At 43.1% G+C, this 23456-nt stretch overlaps 1 protein-coding gene and 1 long non-coding RNA gene across 3 annotated transcripts in view; one reads left to right on the top strand and one right to left on the bottom strand.

Annotated features, from left to right (window-relative positions):
• Positions 1-18829, top strand: part of LOC130579668 (uncharacterized) — a 27361-nt gene extending 8532 nt beyond the window's left edge. Inside the window, exons 2-3 of the long non-coding RNA XR_008966041.1 lie at positions 4926-5096; positions 18471-18829. This is a non-coding gene — a long non-coding RNA (uncharacterized LOC130579668). The remainder of the gene's footprint in view (positions 1-4925; positions 5097-18470) is intronic.
• Positions 10747-23456, bottom strand: RBM17 (RNA binding motif protein 17). Of its 2 annotated transcripts, none has more exons than XM_057376625.1 (12): positions 23396-23456; positions 22056-22196; positions 21131-21247; positions 20123-20289; positions 18198-18292; positions 17613-17669; positions 15761-15902; positions 14666-14817; positions 13949-14022; positions 13512-13610; positions 13125-13197; positions 10747-12979 (listed from the first exon to the last, which is right to left on the bottom strand). In XM_057376625.1, the coding sequence occupies exons 2-12, from the start codon at positions 22176-22178 to the stop codon at positions 12876-12878; spliced, it is 1203 nt and encodes a 400-aa protein (XP_057232608.1). In that variant the 5' UTR covers positions 22179-22196; positions 23396-23456; the 3' UTR covers positions 10747-12875. The 2 variants fall into 2 exon arrangements, with proteins under 2 accessions (XP_057232608.1, XP_057232607.1); XM_057376624.1 differs by having other exon boundaries at positions 10748-12979; positions 18198-18295.

Here is a 23456-nt window from a genome sequence, read left to right as displayed (position 1 = left end):
TCTCTCCTCCCAGCCCCTCAGCTGAGCATCTCCCAAGGACACAAATTCACGCAATGTTGCCGGTTCTCAGCGCGCACCGCCCCAGCGAGCCCCCGGCAGCACCCCGTGCCCCAAACGCCCTGCTGCCTTCTGTCCTCAGCCCTTGAGCCACCCGGAGCACTCCTTCCCCTCGCCCGGACACAGATCAAAACCACCCCCAGCCCAGCGAAGGCAAAGCGGGGACAGTTCCCCTTATCAGTCTGCAGAGAAACTCACACCCACCCACCCCACACASAACCTCGGGGGTGTCCCCATCCTCCCCAAAACCGGCGGTGCGGCAGAGCCGGGCACAGCCCGCTGCTCCCATCTGCCACCCCTGCAGGAGGCACCGCCCGGGGCACGGAGCCAGCCCTGGATCCCCAAAAGTCGTTCCGAGGGAGCATCCCGGGATGCTGCCCACCCATCCAGCCCTACCTTTGCGGAACGGCATGGAGCGGGAGGAGGCAGGGCTGTGCTCGGATGCCTGGGTGCCGCGGACGCGAACGCCTTCTCTTTGATATATATATAAAGAAATATATTTTTCTTCTATATCTATATGTTTTCCTTCCTTCTCCTTGTTCTTTCAGAAGGAAACGGACATATTTGGGCAAAGCCCGGCAAAAACCAGCGTCATTCTGAGGGTGGCACTGCAGAAAGGAGGAAGTTCTTGGCAGTTTCAGAGCTTTTAACCCTTCGCTTTCCGGAGACAGCGGAGCTGGGAGGAAGGTGATAGGAACAGGACAMGGAGCTGATRGCGTTAGAAAGGAGTGGAGAGTAGYGAGAAAGGGGTTTTGAGTTGATTTATGGTGTTTTTTTTTAATGGTAGGATCAGTATAGAATTGAGTCTAATGGATGTGGATTTGATGATGGAGTTTTGGCCTCCTGCATCACTTGTGCTGATTTCTGAGCTCATCAGAGCACCAATCCCATCTCTGTGGTGGCACTGGGACAAACTGGGAAAACCCAACTGCTTCAGAAACAARGGGGTCAGAAACTCAGAGCCCCATGTTCAGCACCTGGGAACGATTCAGATTGGAAATTGGAAATTCAGATCCTTGGTGTGGATCAGATCCTGTGCTGGATCCTGAGGATGAGCAAATACCCCTGTCCTGKGTTCACAGAGCTGGGATGAGCCATCAGCTTTGGAGCAGCATCAGTTCTGTGTGTCCTCAGGTTTCAGCAGGAGGTGAAGGTGGAACATTTTACCTTGGGAGGGTTGTTTATTTTCACTGTGGTTCCTTTATGCCCTCCATTAAGGTAGAAAGAGGCATTGGCTTGGAGGTGGTTTAAGAGAAAGTCTTTGAACTGTGCACAACTAGATCCCATCCTTTCATCTAGGTGTTAAACAGCGATGCCATGAGCTCAGTGCTGCATCTCTGCTCCCTGCAAAACTGTTTCTCCCTCCTGGAGTCAGCAAGACACTCCTCAAACCACCCCTGTGGTTCTCTGACCCAGCAAAGCGTCCTTTTACCTTTCTCCCAGGTTCTCTAAAGCCTCCCTGGCCCTTTCCTGCAGGCTCCAGCCCCATGGATGCTCAAAGTGAGTGTTTTTCATCCTCCTCAGTGCAAAGTTTGCCAAGTTTGACTTAACCCCCACTGGAGAAACCCCTTTAAGCCAGTGGGTGAGGAGCACTAAAAAAAAAAAAAAGAAAAAAAAAAAAAATAGAAGCCCCCCGGACTGTTTTGAGAGCTGTGACTGCAACAGGAATGGCAGGGACAGGGACATCAAGGTCTCAAATGGCTTTGCTGCCTCTGCTCAGGGTGTGTTGGCTGCTGCATGAGCTGTTCCTGAGCCCCAGGACCCTGGGAGGAACAAAAATATTCAGGATTTGATGGTGCTGGTCTGCTAGGCTTCTTCCAGCAACCAGACTGGGGGTCTGCCCAAGCACATCGAGCAGGCAACCACTTCCTTTTGGAAAAACCATCCAAAAATGGAATTTCCCAGGATGTTTAGTAACCTTAACGGGCCACAGGCTGGGAAAATTTAAGGCAGGTGGACTGGACATCCATGTGCTTCTGCAGACAGAAGGAGAGCCCTCCTTCTCTTCATATGGCTCCACATCCATGGAAGGGAAGGACACTCCAGCCATGCCCAAGGACAGGGCAGCAGGACCCAGGAGTTCTGTTGGTTCACCTCAATTCTAACCCAGTTCTCTGCTCTGGTAAATGAGTGAAATYCCTTGGAGCAATGAGATTTCAAATCTCCACAAAACACAAACCCAGATTTTTACAGTTTTATTACCCAGGATAAATGCAGATTAGCAGTTCATCTCCAGAAGAATATTTCCAGCTCACAGTTCCAGTGCTTGGCAAAAGAAATTTGATAAAATATACTCAGGGTTAGACTTAAGATGAACTTGGGCATCTTATCCATGAAAWTCCATGTTTGGATTCTCATGTCCAAGTTTATTGCCCATAACATCCTGCACAGCTTGGAAGGGATGGACTTGATTCCTTAAGGCTTGGTTTTCTTCCCTGACACTGATCTTGCCTGAACACTGCCACTTCARCTCCAAAAACTTCCCAGGAGGAGCATCCCAGAGTTTTGTAGTTGCAACCAGGACTTGTATTAGAGGATGATGGTTCAGGTCCACATTAAGGTCCCTGTTCTGGGATCTGCTCCAGTTATTCTGTGCATTGTCCTGGAAAGATCTCAGATGGGACCATCCTTGGTGTCCATACTTCTGTTTTCAGTTTTCCCTGTGGGAAAATTCCARAAACCATCTTCCAAGCTCCAGCCAAAGCCATCACAGGAGTCAGAGCATCATTTCCTATATCAGATACTATTGGGTTTCACCCACAGAAAGCACCTCAGGCATCTCAGTGGTGCCAGGCAGTTTAAATAAGCAGAGAAGACTTCAAACATAGTCTGGGAATTTCTGATTGTGTGAAGATCTTCACCCCTTACTCATTGTTCAACATAATTTCTGTCTGGGATCTAAAAAGAACAACATAAAAGTAATAATAATTAAAAAAATTATGGAGAATCAAACTGGTTCCAAAACAAGATTTAGATGAAACTCAACAAAATCTGGTCCAGGACAGTGAAATCAGAGCATCTCTCCTGCTAGCAGAGTACAAATACCAGGCTGCACAGCCAGAGAGGGTGGAAATGGCTCAGCATCACTTGAGGTTCTCAGAACAGGTTGGGCAAACACAGTGGGAAGGGTTTCAGCCAGCACTGATTGTGCCCCGGGGCTGAGGGATGGTCCAGAAAGCCTCCTGGGATCTTCCCAAGTGCTGGTTTCTGTGGGAGAGGCATTTGGTTGGTTGCTCCCAGCTTTCCCAGCCATSTTCTGTAGGATGATGTCTCCAAAGGACACAAAAGCAGAATTTAATGACTGATAYGTTATGGAGGTTATTTAGTTAAAACTGACCCAGCAAAGGRTCCTTTTACCTTTCTCCCAGGTTCAAACMCCACATKTCATAGAAACACAGAATGGTTTGGGTTGGAATGGATMATAAATACAACCTGGTCCCAAATCCCCTKCCRTGGGCAGGGACACCTCTCACTATCCCAGGYTGCTCCAAGCCCCATCCAACCTGGACACTTCCAGGGATCCAKGGGCAGCCACAGCTTCTCTGGGCAACCTCTTCCAGGGCYTCCCCACCCTCACAGGGAGGATTTTTTTCCCTCAACTTCATCCTTAACCTCAGAAAAACCTTTTAGCCAGGATGGAGATTTAATTTGCCTTCCCCACCTTGCACTGAGTCCCTCTGCATGCACAACCAGGCTTTGCATCGAGGGGCACAGGGATGAAATGAGCTGCTCTGCACATACCTGAGGGAAGCTGAGACATCTTTACCTTTACAGGGAAGAATTGATCTTTGCATCAGTGACTGCCCAGCCAGGAAATCAGAATTGAGCTGCTCTCCCTTTCCAGTCAGTGAGATAATGGGTGGGAGCAGAGTGAGACAGGAATGTCAGGGCTTTCAGCCTGAGAATCAKCCATGGGGATCTCCTTCACTGCAAGGCTTGGGCTCTACAAGCAAATACRAATGCAAACAGCTCCTTTGAAATATTTATAACATTCAGAATTACTTGCATGGCACAAACCCAAGGAAGATGAGGGTGCTGGGAACTGCTGGCACTGGGTACACCAGGGGACTTGCTTGCATGATCGATCTGGGCTGCAGAGTTCTATTTTGTCCTTTTATGAGATGTCTGAGTGCAGGGGAAGGTTGCAGAGAGGCTCGTGACCTGTTCCTGCTGAGAGAACAGGCAGCACATGTCATCAGGATTTAAGATGCAGAAGAGACTGGGAACAATGAGCTTTTGGAGAATTTACAGCCAACCCCCACCTCGTACACTGTAGCCTGACCTTGAGAGATTACTTTTATTAACCTCTGGTATTAGCACTGACATCTTCATATCACAAAGATTAGGTGCTCTATAAAGGTGTGGAGACAAGATTGGATTAGAGAGATGCAGGTCAAAGACTTAGGACAAGGAGGAATGGCTTTAAACTGACAGAGGGCAGGGTTAGATTAGAGATTARGGAGAAATTCTTCCCTGTGAGGGTGGTGARGCCCTGGCACAGGATGCCCAGAGAAGCTGTGGCTGCCYCTGGATCCCTGGAAGTGTCCAAGGTCAGGTTGGATGRRGCTTGGAGCAMCYTGGGATKGTGGAAGGTGTTGGAATGGGATGACCTTTAAGGCCCTTTCTAACCCAAAMCATTTTGTCACCAGGTACTCTYRGTCCMTTGCACAGCTCTGGATCCTGATCTCCTGTTCTGCACCATTTTCAGCTTTTGAGTTTTGGGGAGAAAGAACTGGACAGCATTTCCCAGGAGTGACCTGCACGCAGTGATTACTGCAGCTGGCAGGTACAAACCCTCCTGGGCTTTGCTGCTGGTGCCAGCTCCAGCAGGTTTCTAAATTTGATTTAGAATTTCTCTTTCCACACAGGAAAYTCAGCTTTCCCTTCTCAATTGATTTCTGTGGTTTAGAGCTGCTACCACACACCCACTTGGCACTGAAGAGGAAATGTCACATTTGGAGAAACATCTGCATCCTTCTTCTGATGCATCAAGAGTGACAGATAATCAATTCTATTTCACACAGTCCAGGCTTGCTGAGGTAAATCCTTGCCATGCAGTTAACTCCCCCTTCTTTTTAAAACAGGGGGAAAAAGGGGATCTATTGATTTTATGATGCCAACACCATTATTTTTGAACATAAAAGCTGATAGCAGCCTCAAGTTTCCAGGCTTTTATATTCCCCAACACTGCAGGAAAAACAAAACCCATCAGGCTTTGCCCATGAATAAATCAGCCTGCTGGATAGAAACAAAACAAAGCAAAACACTTTAAAATGATCAGGTAGAAATCCAAGTGAAAAAAGGGAAGGAAACACATGGCTGGCATGTGACAGCTGAAGATCTTTTCAAAACTTAATTTCCTTATTAGCCCTAAATTTGTGACTTCCTCAGAAGAGCTGAGCCCTTGCAGGTGAACGTGATACTTCTGGGACAGTGCCTTCAGATGAATGGTATTGTGTTATATGGGATGATGGGCAGGGCTCATGTGGTGCAGGGARATGCAGGATCTTCCTCTGAAATTGGTGCTTGAAGCAAATCCCTGAATCCCAGTTTGACTACACTTCATTGCCACAGGATTATTTCATGGAAAGGTCTTTAAATTTTGCYGTGTTAGTGCAACAACCTCTCCTACAGGGAGGGAAGACATTGGGAATTGCTCCAGCTCACATCCTCTCCCAGTGGTAACTCAGCCTCACTACAACTGCASAAACMCAGCACTTTCCCACAGTGGAAAAAYGCAAAAACCCCACCAGTTTTCACTTCCCATCCTCCGGAGAGGAGCTCGGTGTGTTTTGCCAGAGTATCATTTGAGTTTTGGTTCGCAGTTGCTATACAAGTTTTACAAGTTCAAAGCAGAGAAGTCCAAAAGTGCTCCCCAGCTTTGTGCCTGCGGCAGAAGGTGGAGAAACCCACGGGGAGCTCAAGACCTTTGTCTTGGCAGGACCATGTGGATTCCTGAGCTGTTGACTTGCTGCAAACTCCCAAATGGAGGCCAGAAATCAACACCTTAGAGACTGGGAGAGGAAAAAACAACTCAGGGGCTGTGAAGTGGCAAGATGCTTAAAAGCTGCTTTGAAGAAAAACCCAYGTTCTTCCCAGAGGAGGAATAAGAAGCAGGAGCGAAGAAAGGAAAGGGATAAGCATCTTCATGGGAAAGATCTTGTTTTCCATGGAGCTGAGRTTGTTTTGGGCTTTAAGGATGTGCTGCWATTACTGGGGCTGCCAAATCAGGGCAGTGGGATATCCTGCATAGGAGACAGGGCCTGGTGGGTGCAAAACATCAATCCCCTTGTGACCACAGCTACTGGGCTGAAAGCTTGGGGTGGGTAATGTTGCTTGGACACAAAACGTTAGGCTGCATTCTCACATTTCTCTACTAACAACCATGTGCTCTGGGATTTCCCCATGTCCTGATGTGAAGAAGAAGAGAGGAAAAGCCATAAAGCCACAACCATGAGCCCAGCAGGGATCAGGAATCGGGGTGTGAGAGGAAACTTCTGCAGGAGCACACACACCATCCCTTCTTCACCTTACAGAATGTTTCCTTTAGCTTTCACGCCTGTTCTTCCATTGCAGCTTTTCCTCCTCAATGTCCATTTCCCCCTCATTCAAAGAGGTTTTTTTCTTACTGACATGGAAAGTTGTCTTTTACCTGCATACAAAAAGCCACCAGTGAGACTCAGCCCCACCTGACACAAACAGCAGCAAGGTCCCCAAAGGGGAACAGCTGACAACAGCCTCACCTTTGTATTTATTACTGCACAGTTCTGGTTAAATTAGCAAAAACAGGCACACACAGAGAGACTTTGTCATCCATTCTCTCTCTCTCTTGGACCAGAAGTGAAAGACTTTAGGTTTGCCCACCTTTTTGTCCAGCAGTTAAATGTCCTGCAGACTTTACAGCACTCCTTTTTTCCTTTCCACTAACTTGCATCTCAAGTGACACAAACCATTTTTTTTTGCAGTAAATAGGAGATAAAATCATACTGGACATTCAAAGTAAGCAGCATTTGTAACCCACTGACCTGCAGAAAGAGAAAGGCAATCTTACCAACCTAAGCACTCATTTAGAAAATGTTTTAGAGTTAATAAGCCCTTCAGTGAGGAAGAAAAAGGAACATCTACTCCTTTATTGCTCCTTTATACAAGCATGAGTATCTATGACTACAGCCAGAGTTGCCCAGGGGTTAAGGCCTGTCAGTTGTAGCTGATGTTATGAGCAATTCATATAATTACCATTTTTGCACCCTTAAAAAATCTCATAATCTGTGAAGCAGGAAATGTCACTGAAGTCTTTTCCTGAAAAAAGGTTCATTTTTGAGCAACCTGGTCTAGTGGAAAGTGTCTCTGCCCATGGTAAGGCTTTGGAACWAGATGGGCTTTGAGSTCCCTTCTAATTCAAACCATTCTATGATTTTACGATTCAAAACAAGACAAAGCAGGTGAATTTATCCACCAAACTACATCACAGGTAAAAAACACCTGTGTTCACATATTGAACACAAAGTTCAGGGCCACGTGCCCTGCCAGGAGCTGCCTCACCATCTCCAGCTGGACTCCAGAAGTTCCACAACCAGAAGCCAGTGGTGGTGTGTGAAGATAAAGCAAACTGATCAGATGATAAAAGGCACTGGGATTGCTCATTAACTCCTCTGCAGCTCGAATAAAATCACAGCATCACAGGGCAAGAGGGAAGTCCTTTATTGAAAGTCCTGTCTACAGGATACACCAAAAAAATTTCCAAGCCCAGGTGTTACTCCCAAACCCATCTGTAAATAACCTACATCTCCACAGAACCAGCACAGCAGAAACCCAAAGCTCCTGGCTGTGTCCTCTCATTGCTCAGGGACAGTAAATTAACGGAGCACACACTGCTAAACACAATCAGTTTGTCTTTAAGGACAATTGCCTGAGCACCTGAAGGCAGGAATTCTCCTAAGGACTCAATTATGATAGTACTGAACTTTTTGCTACAGAAAGCACTTGTGAAAAACACAGCAAGCCCTCCATGATTACAAGCAGCTCTTGCTTTTTTTTGGGAAAAAGAATAGGATTAGGCTTGCACACAGCTAGGAACAGTTTACCAATGGCAAATGCATCCATACGTGGCCCTCAGCTGTGTGGATGTTCTTGCTCTCTTCCAATTTTTAGAGAATTTTAACAATTTCTACAATTTTGGAAGTAGCTAATCCTGGACAGTGTTTTTATGAAGGACAAGAAAATCATCAGTAGCATCAGCAAGGATTCACCGAGGGGAAGTCATGCTTGACCAGCTTGATACCCTTCATGATGGAATGACGGGCCTGGCAGAGGAGAGCTGTGGGCATTGTCTACCTGGACTTCTGTAAGTCTCCCAAACATCATCTCCTCTAAGATCCTCCTCACAAAAAAAGCTCTTGAAGCTGCAGGAGCAAACACAAAAATCTGTGAATGCCTGGTCCTACTGACCAGTGGCAGAGGGTCTGGCTGGAGGCCAGGAGCTGTTGGTGAGCCCCAGGGGTCAATGCTGGGGCCAGGAGCTGTTGCTGAGCCCCAGGGGTCAATGCTGGGTCCAGTCTTTTTTAACTCCTTTATTAAAGCGAGTTTGCACATCACAAACTGCGAGGAGTGGCAGCCACTTGAGAGGATCATGCTGCTACCCAGAGGGACCTGGCAGGTTGGGAAGAGGCTGACAGGAACATCATGGAGTGCAAAGAGAAGTGCCAAGTCCTGTACCTAGGGAGGAGCAATCCCAGGCACAAACATTGGATTTAATTTAATGCAACATAGGGTGCAATCTTGGTCTTGCTCAGGGCCTCTTGCACCAAGTGCTGTAAGGACTGGAAGTTCTCATTTCCTCATAAGACTTCCGTTTGTGGAGCAGGAAGGATCTAAGAGCTTAAGATCCTCTTTGAAACCTTCTATGTTTTCCTTCCATSTTTAAGAATATTACACGAGGTTACAAAACACATTTTCTCTTGCACAGAAGGGTAAAACACCCAACCCACTCAAATCTCCCACAGGAGCTTGATTTCAGATAAGGCCCTCCTAAGGCAACCACTTACGCAGCACGTGAATTCCATCTCCTTCTGAACTTATTTCAGAATCCAAAGCTCAAGGCTCAATTCAAAGAGAATTTACCATTTTCTGTTGCCAAAATAAAAAGCAGCTCCACAAGGAATGTGGGTTTTGGTTGCACAGTTGCAAGCACAGGGGAATAGGGTGTAATCCCAACTCTCTAAACCACCTTCTGCACATCCTTGGGCAAGATATTTCTTGTACCTGCCTCCCTTCCTTGATGGCTGTTCAGACAGAAAGTTCTTTGGGGCAACAACTCTCACCTTTCATGCAACAGTGGCAAAGCAAACTTAGAYTTTGATGCTAGTAATGTTAAAAATGCAAGCTCCATCTCATCAGATTTCAGTTTGACACTGAGTAGACAAAGTGATAAACTGACAGGTGAAATTCAACATAGGTTAAGCGCAAAACCGAGCAGGTGAGAAAATAAATCAAAACCTATGTGCTTAATGATGGGCTCTGAAATAGCAGTTAGTGCTCAGCAACATTTGTAACATTTAGGAAAATAATGAAGTCACTAAATCCCTATTTGAAATAGTAGCCAGTGTTCTGAATTAGAAGAGAACAACGCAGCAAACGGTGATGCCACTGYGCAAATCCCTGCTCTTAAGACCTCAGGGTTGTTAATGCACCACGCACCTCATTCAGCTCTGGGCTGGCACGTCCTCCACGTCCCTCTCAGCCTCCTGSCTGCTTCAGGACACTCAAATCTTTCTAAGTAGGCATCTAATCTGAATTCCCAGAAGCAATGAACAGTTCATACTTAGCCCAAGAAGAGATGCAGTTATTCAACACATTAGAGAACCACAGCATTTACACAGGTACCTAAGCCAAGGAATTAAAGGTTAAATTTAGGAAATCACACCTGCAACATATCCACTGCTTCACCTGAAGCATTACAATCAATCCTACACTGCCAATAAGGCAAATGCTCTTAACAGCCTGTCATCCTCCTCATTTTCTGCAAAATCAGAACCTTTCAAGGCACCACACAAAAAGAGAAACAAAAATATTATTGCTTCAGACCAGTCACCACTTACACATCTGACAGAAAGAGGTGGCTGCGCWATTTCCAGGATGTAAAGACAAACAATCAAGTAAAGCTTTGTAGCTGCAAAAAGTTCCAAATTAAGTGCTGCTGGAGCCTTTGGAAAGGGCACTGATGAATCAGAGGAGAAAAATGAATGTGTAAGCAGGAAGAGCTGGAGGTGTTAGATAAAAAGTCATTCGAGCAACTGCTAGAAATAGAAGTMAGTGACAAGATTCCAGAGGAGGCCAATTCTCCAGCAGAGAAGGAAATTCAGAACCAAATTTTTCAAGGGATGCATGACACAAACATGCCTGAGGATGGTACCATCGACAGTGTTGAAGAATAGGGAGAAAGTGCATTTGCAAAAGGAGATAAAAGTCTAACTACACAGCTCAGTGTGTGAAGCTTTGCAGGTTTCCACATCCGTGCAGGTGTTTGTGTGCATCATCTGTGGCCATCTGCTTACATCCCTGCCTTCAGTGTCTTGTGTTTGTACAGCACCCACCACAGAGGTGAAATTCAGGGAATGTAGGTCTGCTACACTTTAGGAAGTTTGCTTGTGCTGCTTTAGTAACCCCACACAAATCTCCTACACAAAATACTAAATGAACAAACCCTCTCCCCTACATTTCCATGGATAAACTTTATCCATCTTCAACATAATAAGGATTGCCAGAAAGAAATTGTTCAAAAGWTGCCAATAAAGCCATTCTCAGCAAATGGAAAACCTCCAAGTTATCAGACTGGAAGCTCAGAAGCTGGTGCTAAGAAACAGAAGAGCTGGTTAAAGGCACAAAAACCAGTCTGTGTACCTCAGGAAATGTTTACAGCCTAGTCCCCCCTAGGTTTTTGCTGAAATAACAGCCATAAATAAATCATGTTGCTTAAAGCCAAGTTGTATTTCTAGCYCAGTTCAGATCACACTAAATGTGTTACCAGTGGTTAAGCTTTCTACAGCAGCCACCCAAATTATTTGAGTACTATAAGCAAACACATGCTAATTCATATCAGCCTAATCTCTTTGTTTTACTCCACAGCAGCRAAGGCCTTAAAGCGTTTCTCCAAGTCAAAGAGATCTGAGAACAGTGGCAGGAACAGAATCCAGATTCTGTTTTTAACCCAAGTCCTGTAGTTTTGATGTCAAACAGGCCTGTTCTTCACCTCTGCTGCAGTGAGGGTTTCTTTGGATGGATTAGAGATGGTACCAACTTGTGCTGCTTTAGTGCCCAACTCTGAGGGAAGGCCTTGCACAACAGAAGAATAAGGAAGCCAACACTCAGCAGGGAAAATACCAGTTTTTTAAAAAATTCTGTTTTATAGGCAGGTAATTGTACAGAGGTTGGTGAAACACAAGCAGACAAAATAAGCGAAACACAAGAGCCAAGGGTTTGTCACAGAAATCTGCAGCCAAAAGCCAACAAAAGGGCAGTAACTGGAGATATTCACAGCGTTGAACTACAGGTCCATCCCCCCTCCCACCAGTCCGTGTGTGTAACAGGAAGAAGACATCCAGCATCAGCTTTCAAACAGCTAAAATGCCCTCAGGACTCACAGCCATTTCAATATCTGCACTATTCTGGGTGCAATGGGGCACAGAGACAACTGCCACCATTGCAGCATCACCTCTTGCCAACTCTTTGTCACATACTGTTCCCAAATGAAAAGCAAACATAAAACCAGGAGCAGAGAACTGTGTACTATTTTACATCAAGTTTAAAGTAAGAGTARTAGTGTTTAGTAGTTCAGTTTGTCAACTCTTCAGATTTTCATATAAGAACTTCCCTCCATGGCCTCCTACCTTGAAAACCTCCACAGGCACTCCTTCACAAAAAGAAAAAAAAAAAGTCTAATTCTGATGGTATTTGACTTCAAATAYAGAAATATACACAGAGAGAGAGCAAATGCCAGGTTTGAAATGATTAAACAAAGTTAGTTGCCTGTGTGTGAGTTAGAGGATGTGAGATTCTTGTCAGCTGGCCAGACACAGGAAGGAGTTTCCCTTCTCCCTACTTAATGACCTGTAATCAGTTATCCCTGGATATTCCCAGCACAGACTGCCTGACAGCACAGAGCTCCTGCTGAAAGTCCATTAAATTCCTTCCTTTTTCCATTTCCCTGGATTAGACATGGATTTTCTTTGGAACTGTGAAGACAGACTCAATCCTTGTTATTTTAGTCTCCATTCTGGCACAGAAAGTACTGTCCTGGAGTCAGAAGAACAAATGAGCTGTAATTGTCCAATGACTCAAATCAATGACTCAAATCACCGGTGTGCAGATGAGAACTCAGAAAGGCAAGGCTCTAACTCTAAGAGAGGCCACCAGGGAAGAGAAGATCATAGCACACAATCCTTGTCCAAAGCTTCACACTCATTGTGGATCCAGCACAGGGACTCCATGATGAAGCACCAGAACAAAGAAAGCAGGAATACAGACAAAGCATCTCCTCAGAAGTGGGTTTTCAACAGAGCAAAGTCATCTGAAAGCTCAAAAAAAACCAGGATCCCCAGAGCAGTAGGCAGAAATGTGCAATTCAAAACCACACAGACGTGAATCTTACTTTCAAAGGGCTTTATATTACAAAAAAAGTAAGTCACAACGAATGTGTAAAATCCATTCAATGAGGCTTGTTTCCAGTTTGCTAGGAAAGCTACTTTTCTCTTCTTTATTCCCAGCCTACTGCTGAAAACGTGATTGCCAAAACAATGACACCTCGAGCTAGATTTTTGAAATCAAACTTGTTCCGCCAGATCCAGCACTCTGAACTTGTCCAGGTTGTAGAAACAAGCCTTCACCACTCTGCCTCCAAAATATCTTCCATTTAGATCCACAACAGCTGGAATTGAAATGAAGAGCAGATCAGCAAGCAGCAATTCAATAAAATAAACACCTCCTTAAATAAACAGCCAGACCAGCGAGACTGTTTAATCTCTCTACAGAAGTTAACTCTGAGGTTCACAGGACACAATTTAGGTTTGTACCTTTGATGGCAGATTCAACCCGTTCAAACTCTAAAAATATTCTTACAGCTTCATCATCAGGGGCACCAGGGATCTGAAACAAAACAAAACCCGTAAGATACAAGTAATTAGAACAGTAGCAAAAACATTGTTCTCAATAGCTGTTCTTCACAAAGGCAGTGAAAAGAACGAAATAAAAAGGTTCCCAAAGCACAACAGAGATCTTTGCTCAGTTCCTGTTAYTAGAAATTTGTATTTTACAGATACAGAAAATCCTGAACTCCAACACAGTAAAGGACCCTGAGAGATCTTATATGTATGCAACTTTAGGCAGTAACACACCAGACATGAGGGATGAGTGCCCAGTTTACTTTCAGAGCAGCCCAAAAGAGACACATAATCTCTYACCTCAAAGATGACACATTTCCCAACCTTGCCGTATTTCTCACATTCCTCCTTAGTTTCAACTTCAAGGTCTTCATCCACCTCCCCAGCACCAACCATGTTCTGGAAGTTAAAGAATAAACCAAACTCACTGGATGGAGTCTGTGCAGGTGATTGAGTAGACAAATCACAGATGCTCTGAGAACTGTGACCATGAATGCTTTAAAAGCTTAAGAGCTACAGGAGACAGCTCCCTGTCCCTAAGACAAAGGAGCTGTACAATTTAAAGCAGTGCTGATTTAAAGACACAACTTGTACCTCAGGAAGTCACATAATTTCTCCAGAATGCAAAACACCATGTGGGTGCAGGCCAGAACTATTTGAACTGTGTAGAGTGTTGTATCAGGAACTGAGGTTTAAAAATTTCAACACTAAGACATGTTCCCTTACTCCCAACTTACCCTCAGTAAGACCACTTTAGTTGGGCATTTCAGGATCTCGGTCAAGGGGTTGGAATCTGCCTTCTTGCCCGTTTCTATTATGAAGATAGAAAAGTGAATCATGGAATAATTTAAGATTAAAGCTCAACTGGGACTTATATCAGAATCTTATTGATWGAACAGTGGAATAAAAATCACAAAATGTAATTTCATATTGGTAAGGGACAGTTATACACAACTTCTACCTAGAATGWTAGTAAGCAAAACAGTCAATTCAAATGACGTGAATTAAGCAAGAACACTGACAATGTACTATTTCTTTGAGGAAAATAGTTCGTAAGTTCAGATTTGCATAATATAATGTATCATATAATTGTATAATAAAAATCAGATCTCCTGACTTCCACCACTTGWGCTCAGGCAGAGGTGCTGTGCCAGTAAGCCTGGGCACTGTCTCTAGATCAGACAACAGCATGGAAATGAGGGCAATATCTAGGGGATGTGACAGGAGAAAACCCCCAAGGGCAGAGCAGGATCAGCCCTAGAAGATGTTTCCAAACACCAAAGGAGGACAACTGATGGAGGAAGGGGAGGATGAGCTAAAAAAAACAAATGCACTCTACAAAAAGATAAATTTCCACAAGAAYAAATACGAGTAATTTTTCCAACTCCAAGACAGATGGTAAACAAAAGCCCATGAAATTCAATTCTCACAGACTTGGTGCAGGACACAATTACCTTTCTCTGTAGATTCACCAACAATGATCTTGCCACCCCTCTTGCTTGTTTTCTCTACTGACAGCGCTGTGCTGAGCCCCTGTTCATGTTTGCCCAGCCCCTGGCCTTCTCTGAAACCATATTTCTGCATGATTTTGTGAGCTACTGTCCCCCTGCAAAGAGAAAAACCATCAGTTAATAAAAAAAAATCAGTTTCTTCCAGAAAACATTAACACTGCATTTCTCTTGCATTTCTTACTACCTCCCAAAATATCCTTACAGAAAGGGAAAAAGCACAAGGGCTTCTAAAACTTACATGACTTTTTTCTATGCAAAAGGCTAAAAAGTCTGGCTATGTAATGTTGAAATGTTAAAACACTTTAGTCACAGAATAAATAGCCAATTGTGTGGTCAAAGTAAGGCAGATTAGGTCACATTTTTAGCCCTTCCTTCAGTGAAGATCCCAGAGTACTGTTAATTAAGAGATGCTAACAATGCACAAATTCATCCAACAGTACCACATTTGGCTATCCTTTTTCTGGACAATTAGAAAACCCCACCAAATCCAAAACCAGGTCTCTAAACTGTTTTTAGCTACAGATTAATCTTCACTTTGTTTCCACAGTAGTAACACAAGTATCACACAGAACAAAGAAAAGTAAATAATCAAATTTGCTGATTTTCCACAGCTGCTACATCCACACAAATAAACTTGGAATCTTTGAACAAAGCAGAGCTGAAATGATCTGAAATATCAATTTGCTGATATGTAGCAAATTCAAGACAAAGCTGGAAAAGAAACCTAGAGRAAATAACACGCCACCTGTGCTCTCAAGTATACTCATTGTTTGGTTTGTACAGGCCATATAAGCTTTATGCTGGAGTGTGGCTTAAAAGCACAGCCTGGAATGCAACCACCTCAGACGTGCTTCCCTCAATCCTGTCAATCCACATTTCCTCCTGTATCCTGCCAGTTTGGACTCTCTGAATTCAGACCAGCCACATACATGCAATGGCTTGTGTGTGTTCTTCTCTCCTAAAAAACTTTTTCAGCTTTTAGTTTCCACCATCTTCCAATGCCTCATCCCACAAAATGTGCAGAAGTCACCCATTTACCCCATGTTGGCGAGGAAGGAGTTGCTGGGTCCCGTGGGGGAACGAGGTCTCTCTGGCTCATCATACACTGGAGGAGGAATTGCTGCTTTGGAAGAAGGTGCCCGAGGTCTCGACTCTTCCTCATATGGGAATGATGCTACAGCTGCAGAAAACACAGAGATTTGCTTTTTTTTTTCAATAGAAGTCTAACAAACGATGAAAAAAAGCCTTTCATAAATACAAATCAGAAGTAGTTTTCCTTTGCATATGCTGTTTTAACATCTCCTCACCTCTCTCTCTCTCAAGAGAGAAAGAGGTGAATCCATGAAACAGGAGAGTTATTCTGGCTTTTCCTCACTGAATATAGATTTCCACAGCTCTATAATGCATTTAATAATCTCTTACTAAATGGAGAAAAGAAACATTAAGATGCCAGCTGCACTACAGAGAGTTTATCCAGAGGACAAACTTCCATTCACTAGGAACAGAATTATGACAGAAATAGATTAATGTACACAGCCTGAGGCCCAAGGAACGTAAGTAAAAATACACTGTACATTTGCAGAGAAGAGAAACCAGTCTATTAAAAAGAATTAAATGCAACTCATCTCACTGGGAATTTCTGAACTGTAGCTCTTCCTGGGGATGGAGATGGATCTGGCTATCTCAATCATACTGCTTAGAGTATTAAATCACCTTCCACTCACAAGTAAAATGGCAAAATGTGAAAAAAAGCCTAAAGAACACTAGAGAAGATATGTTAAAACACGTTTGAATAGAGTTTTGGACTTTGATCAGACTGACTTAATTTCAGAATATTTTCTTGTAGACTGGCTCTAGTATCTTAYCAAATAAAAGGTCAGACACAAAGTTTGGGGGTGTCATATGAGGAAAACCAATCCCTATTTAAGCAGTGGATGGACTGGACTATGGGACTTTTGCTATTTTCTTGTTTTCTTCCAGCCCAAATTTGAGCATCAAGTAAGAAGCCAAACAAAGGTTTCTTTGTGGGATCATATCACATTTTAAAAGGTCTCCTCATAAGGATACTCCTACTATTTCCAGCCTATATTTACTTTTCCTTGACACCTGTCAATTGCTCTTAATTATTTACTCAAGACAATCTCTTTCTGTTTTGAATGTTTACTCATGTCAAATGCTTTCACTGTTATATCATTCACTTAAGCTGTGGGGTACTTTTACATTTCAATCTTCTCATAAATAAAATGAGGACTCCCTGCCAGGTCCAACAGTACCAAGTTTGGCTATCCTTTGTGTGCATAAGATTCTTCCTTCTTGTTATTTTTTAAAGTAGACAACATACTGCTAATAATTTAAAAAAATGCAACATGGGAAACCAGGGAATGGTTTTTGTTCCTATAGCAGGATGATGCCATCTCGTGGACAACTGAGATCCTCACACCACCACTGCACACAAATCTCAATAGCTAAACTGTATCCATGAAAAACTTGTAAAATTCTGACTGTAGTGCATAACTCCTTCAKAAAAGATACTCACAAAGTACCTCCTAAAGGAAAGAGCAACGGAAAAATTCCCTCTCCACACTGTGGAGGTTTCTAGTCTACCCAGAGAAACCTCTGTGACATTTCTTCTTTCACAAGTGAGTAACTGCACGTTTGAAAGAGCCCAGCTTCCCCAACTACTTGTCYGGTAATACAGAAAGAATTTTTCAGCACAGAAATGTGAAGCAGGGCAGCATCACAGGTCCCCCACACTTCCCCCATCAACAAAGAACTAACACAAGTCCTGCTGCTACAAACAGYCCAATGGGAAAGGCAGGAGGACTTAACAGAAAGCTGAGTGAGAAATGAACACTGCTGGGTTTAGAGAAGAGGATTTTGGTGTACTCACGTTCTTTATCCTTCTCTACGAGAGAAGTGGGTGGTGCAATGGCAGCTCCTCCCATACCTACAAGCAAAATGGAACATAATAAATTTGAAGGACATCACAAAAGACCTGAATTATTTATTGTAACTTTGCTGCTGAAAGAGAATAAAGATTAAGTTTTTTTATGTAGATGTATTTCTGATCCACATCATCTGACAAGCTCTAGKGGCACTGAAGTAACAAATGCAGGAATGAAAAGCTGCAATAGTGAATACTCAATAGTGATTCTCACAGCCTGATATTATGTCATGCCTCACTCCTTCCCTGGAATCTACATCATGCAGAAATTTACAACAGGTATCTATCTACAAACTAAGGTAAACAGAGGTATTTSCACAAGTAATCTGGCTGCTATCTGCCTCCATGGAAAAACACCAGTATTCTGCATTATATTACCTTGTAGTGAAATGACAGRTTTATTCTAAAGGCTCAGAATTAACATTGTACTCATGTAAGGACAGAAAAATACAGACTCCATGAAACAGGACTGTGAATCCCCCCATTCTTTTTCTCCTCTTTCCACACCAAAAACATAAGCAGTTCCCTTACTTCTTTTCCGTCTCTCCCTTTCATAATCTTCATCTTCATCAGAATCTGGATCTGGTCTTCTTGAAAACCCACTGGCTTCATGTCTGTCTTTACGCCTTCTAGGAGACACAGCAARTTAGAATGAGAAACCATGGAAGTTAACCCTTTGCTTTAATTTGTGATCCCACCTTTGCAGTGTGAATTACTCTGCTCCATYCAACTGTCATTTAACATGTTTCCCATAAAAGTGCAAGTAAACACTTTCACCATTTGTTTCTCTGCTTTTATCCTCAGGGGGCATTTTTGACAAAATATAAGATGGATCCAAAACAAGATCATTTTTCACATACAAGTCAGCCAAGAAGAATGTATGGAAAGGAGGAAGCACCTCCAAACAGAGCAGAGTGACTGAATGACTACTGTGGAACACATATTAGATGGAACAGAGAACAAGGTAACAGACATTAATTAAACACCTTGCTTTGGACAGAATCCCTTTTACATTTCCCATCACAAGCTATACAGAGTAATAACATTTACTCAATAAAAAATATCCTCATGCTTAAACATCAGATTGTTGAGAAGTTTGCTTGGCAATTAAAATAAAATTCAGGCATAACTTTTAACACAAAGTAAGGAATGCTTAAAGATTTGTTTGCACTACAGCTATTATCCAATGTGATCAGGACATTACTCATTATAATAAAAAAACAAAAAGGAAAAGCACTTTTCCTCAAATGTTAAGAGCACAACCTGGTGCATAAATCAGATCTCATTCCTGGCACAGCCACCAAAACTACAGGATGCTATAGGATGCTAAAAACAGCTCTACTGTGGAGCCACCCAGAATTTCAGAATCTTTAYCCTGTGAAATCAAAACAAATGTACAGCCTGTTATCCCAAAGCACACATCTGATGCAGCTTTGGMTGAGATTGTTTCCCCAGTTTGAAATCAGAATGTATTATGCATTTTTCACCTCTTTAATGTTATGTATAAAGACTCTTGGCCCACATACAAGTATAAACTGGGAATGACATTCCAGATTTCTGAGGTCTTGTGCATTCCATCTCCATCAAAACAACAAAAATATAACCAAGAGAAGACAGAGAAGTCCCAATGACTAGAAATATTAATTTCCAYAATCTAAACAGGGCAGCAGAACTGTAATTCCAGACTTCAGATGATTCATACTGTGATAAGATGGCTTATTTCCTTCACTTCACTTAAAATGAGCAAATGTAATCTTCTGCCTGCCTGGCAGACATATTACCACATATAATAATCAGATATTGGATCTGCATTCAACTTCCTTAACATGAGTACAGAGGTTTCTTATTTCAGGGAAAGGGTATTAAAAACAAATAGTATTTTCTTTTGTCCAGAGATAATACAGTAATAAACATTTAATTAACTTATTTAATAATTAAATTACTTACGGACTGCAGAGTATTAAAAAAGGAAATGCAACTATGCCTCTCAAAGGCTGTGCTAGATACATTTAAAACTGAATGCATTCATGCATCAGTTTGTAGTTTTTAGAAGCAGGAATGATGGCTCATCACTGAGTGTCAAAAAGGCTTTTCTGTAGTCAGGTGACATTGACATAAAATATGCTAAAATACATGCAAGGTAGAAGTCTGATAAYGATGCATGAAGTACCCAAATACTGCAGTTATTATTGAAACAAAKTAAATTTAGAATAATTTTGACAAGGGTCTTTCAGCCAAAGAGGCTGCAAAGCTAGTAATTCTCCTTGTTTTTCCACTGTTAGGTGATTTTACCAAGAGCATTAAAACGTATTACTTAAAACACTACTTGTTTCTACAAGCACACAGTATTCACAAAACCTGTAAGAATTTCCCTGAAAGTAGAGAGATAAAATTAAACAAGTTGGCATGTCATTAAATAAGAGTCAATATATCAACAGTTTAAACAAAAGCCTTACTTTTCCCTCTCCTCAATCTCCTTTTGCCTCTCCAGCTCCCGCTGCCGCTGTCGTTCCTCTCTCTGACGTTTCACCACTTTTTCGTAGTCATTTGGGAACATGGGATCATATTCATCTGCCAGAGGAATCAACACATCTCCTGCAGAAAAACCACTAGGGACAGGATCCTTACAAAAAAAAAAAAAGAAAAAGGAGCTTTTTCAGCTGAGATCAGAAAACAATGTCAAGCTGGAAAGCAGAAATGTAACACCTCCATTTCCTGACTTCTGTAATATCAGGTAATATCCTAATGCCACTGGTGCTAGAAGAAATCTTGGCTTTATTTAAAACTAACATTTCATCCAGTCTTCTCATTACATCAATTTTTCCCATGAAGAAAGAACCACCCCCTCTCCTTGCTGAATACAAAGGAGCAGCAAATCACTATGGGCAAGAATTTTTCAAATCCCATTAATTAATTATTAGAAGCTTTATGGCATCTTGCTGCTGCAACCATCTGCCACGGTCCTCCCACACAACCTCACCAGGCTTTTTATCAGCTGTTATTAATATGATACTAACAGAGGCACACAGACTGTTCTTCCCTAATCTGAAAGGACTATTTCAGAACTTTTGCTTTGAAAAAGCTTCAGGGAGAAAGTTTCTCTTGATTCCTTACCATGAGAAATCCATTTAAAAGCTTAGGTGGCTTTTCTTTTATTTTTCAGTTGATTGTTATACAGGTCCAGCTCCAACACTGGTGCAATCACTATTACAGTCATTATTTAGCTGTCTTGTCAAGTAGTTTGAAGCTGTCCAGAAGGAATATTCTAAGAACACTGCTTTATAACTGCACATTAACTGAGGCAATTCCATGCTGTATCACATGGAAGTCTGTATAAAGTTAAAATGTTCATTAATTAAACAACTCTCAGCACAGGAAAGCMTTCTCACAAAATAATCATCTTTTTGACCACCAGGAGACATTCAATTCCAAAATTTTTTTTTGGACCATTTAGCTGCCCTTACCTTTAGCCCAGCTGCTACGTGAGGGGGTGTRTCCACAATCTGTCTCTCATCAGAGGAGCTGCCTCGTTTCAGGTCAATCACTGGAGCAAGGACTGTGGTTTGTTTTGTCCTCTGACTCTGCAAAAATCACCAAAACACAAAATGTCTAAAAGAGCTTTAAGACTATTTTCTAAAAATCAGCTTGCTCAATGCACTTTGCAATGGTAGGTGAACTGTCCTAGGTTTTGACTGGGACCAGAAACACACATTAAAAATTCATACAATCTCTTCAGGTGAGTTTGAACTGAGTTACTTTGCAAGAATCTCAGATTTATTCCAAAGATCTACTGTTCTTCCCTTTTATCACCAGTTAAAATACTTTAATCTGTTCTGAACTCCTGAGTTTTCTAATCCTATCCTACTCTTCTGTTGGCTGGGATAYTCTTCTGGGTTATGGATACACAACACATCAGTTAAATGAACAAAGAATATAATTAATATAGCAGTCAGAGATTTCCATTCATGCAGTTTGTTCCAATGATCATCTAAATCCTACCCCCAACTTTAGCAGCATAAATCAGGAGTAATTCCAATGAAAAAATGCTGTGCCTACTTAAGAACTTGGCATTAATGCTACTACTTCTTTTTTAATTCAGTAATCTCACTACAGAACCTACACAGTCCAAGGTGCACTGGTGTCCAGCTTGAAGCAAAATATCGACATTGCTCAAAGAGAAATGTGGAAAAAAGAGAAGCAGCAATAAAAAAAGGAAATGGCTCTGCCACAGTTTAAGATCAAGGAATTAGCCTGCACTCCTCTCTTTCGCCTACACTGGAAAAATCCCACGAAAATTACCCCAAATTGTTATTCTGAGGTCACAAACACAATGCACTGAACGCAAAAGAAGTTTGAATAACAGAAAACAAAACCACAAAGGGACTGTACCTTTGCTTGTGTGAGAGCTGCTTTCTTCACCTGCAACTGAGACTGCAGCAGYTTGAAATTCTTGGACCAGCCTTCTGTTTTGGAATCACTGGTCTCAACCCCCAAGTCATCGTAAAGTGACATTTTCTCTTCAATTTAAAACTGAAAGACAAAAAGAAAACAAAAAAAACAAAGTTCAGATGACACGATGAACCTATTTCCAGGTTATTCACCTATAATTTGCATATATGGGTACACTATAATTTATTTTACTTTTCCTAAAGCCAGAGAGAATTGACCTTTTCCTGGCTAGTGGTAAATACACATAACTAGAGCAAAGCTGTATAAAACTAACAGTTTGAACGATAATGAAAACTGCTCAAGAATTAATTTAATCCTGCAGTGGAATATGAACAATTAGGACTCAACAGAATGGAGTTTACTGCAAAAAAAGGAGGTGGTTTCAGAGATTATTAAACATCTGGGCACAGGGGATGAAACAGGGAGGGGGACAGTGGTTCTAAGACACAGAAAGACAGGATGAGGACAGGGTGCTGTAGGAATTCCCACCTGCCACAGGGAAKTGGGATTTAGACAGCAGAAGTGCTACCTGTGCTGGGGGAGACAGGATGCACTGGTGGATCACAGAATCAATGAAGCTGGAAAAGATCTCTGAGATCGAGTCCAAGCYGTGACCCAACACCACCMTGTCAACCAGACCAAGGCACTGAGTGCCACATCCAATCTTTCCTTGGATACCTCCAGGGATGGGGAATTCASCACCTCGCTGGCAAGTCTGTTCCAATGCTTAGCCACCCCTTCTGTTAAGAATTTTTTCCTGATGCTCAGCCTGAACATCCCCTGGCACAACTTGATGCCATTTTCTATTGTTCTGTCRCTTGTTACCGAGCAGAGCCCGACCCCCACCCGGCTGAACCCTCCTGTCCGGGAGTTGTGGAGAGCGAGAAGATCTGCCCTGAGCTTCCTTTTCTCCAGATTGAGCCACCCCAGCTCCTCCACATCAGACTTGTGCTCCAGACCCTTCTCCAGCTCCGTTGTCCTTCCCTGGACAATGTATGGATGTATAAATGAATGCAGGGAGTGCGCTTTCACCGTGGAGAAGTGAGCGAGGCACAGGRGCTGTCCCCACGATAAATGGAAGCGATCTCCGCCGCTTTGAGAACAGAGGGGGCGAAGCAGGCCCTGACCCCCCCTCTACCTCCCACACAGGCCCAAACCCCTCCGAGGAAGCGCTGAGCGCTGCCCTGCCCTGTCTTGCCCTSCCTCCCCACACCCCGCGGAGCCCTGAGCCGCCTCCCCACGGGACCGGAGGCGAGGCCGGGCCCGGAGCCGCCACTCACCCGTCCCGGCGCCGCCGCCGCCATGAGCCGGCGCTGAGGGTGCCGGGAAGGGCCGCGCCTG

Source organism: Malurus melanocephalus, unplaced genomic scaffold (genome assembly GCF_030028575.1).
Source record: "Malurus melanocephalus ecotype Western Australia unplaced genomic scaffold, MMel_1.1 scaffold_286, whole genome shotgun sequence".
Lineage (NCBI taxonomy): Eukaryota > Metazoa > Chordata > Aves > Passeriformes > Maluridae > Malurus > Malurus melanocephalus.
Note: the sequence above shows the minus strand (reverse complement) of the source record. Positions and strands in the feature narration are given on the sequence as shown.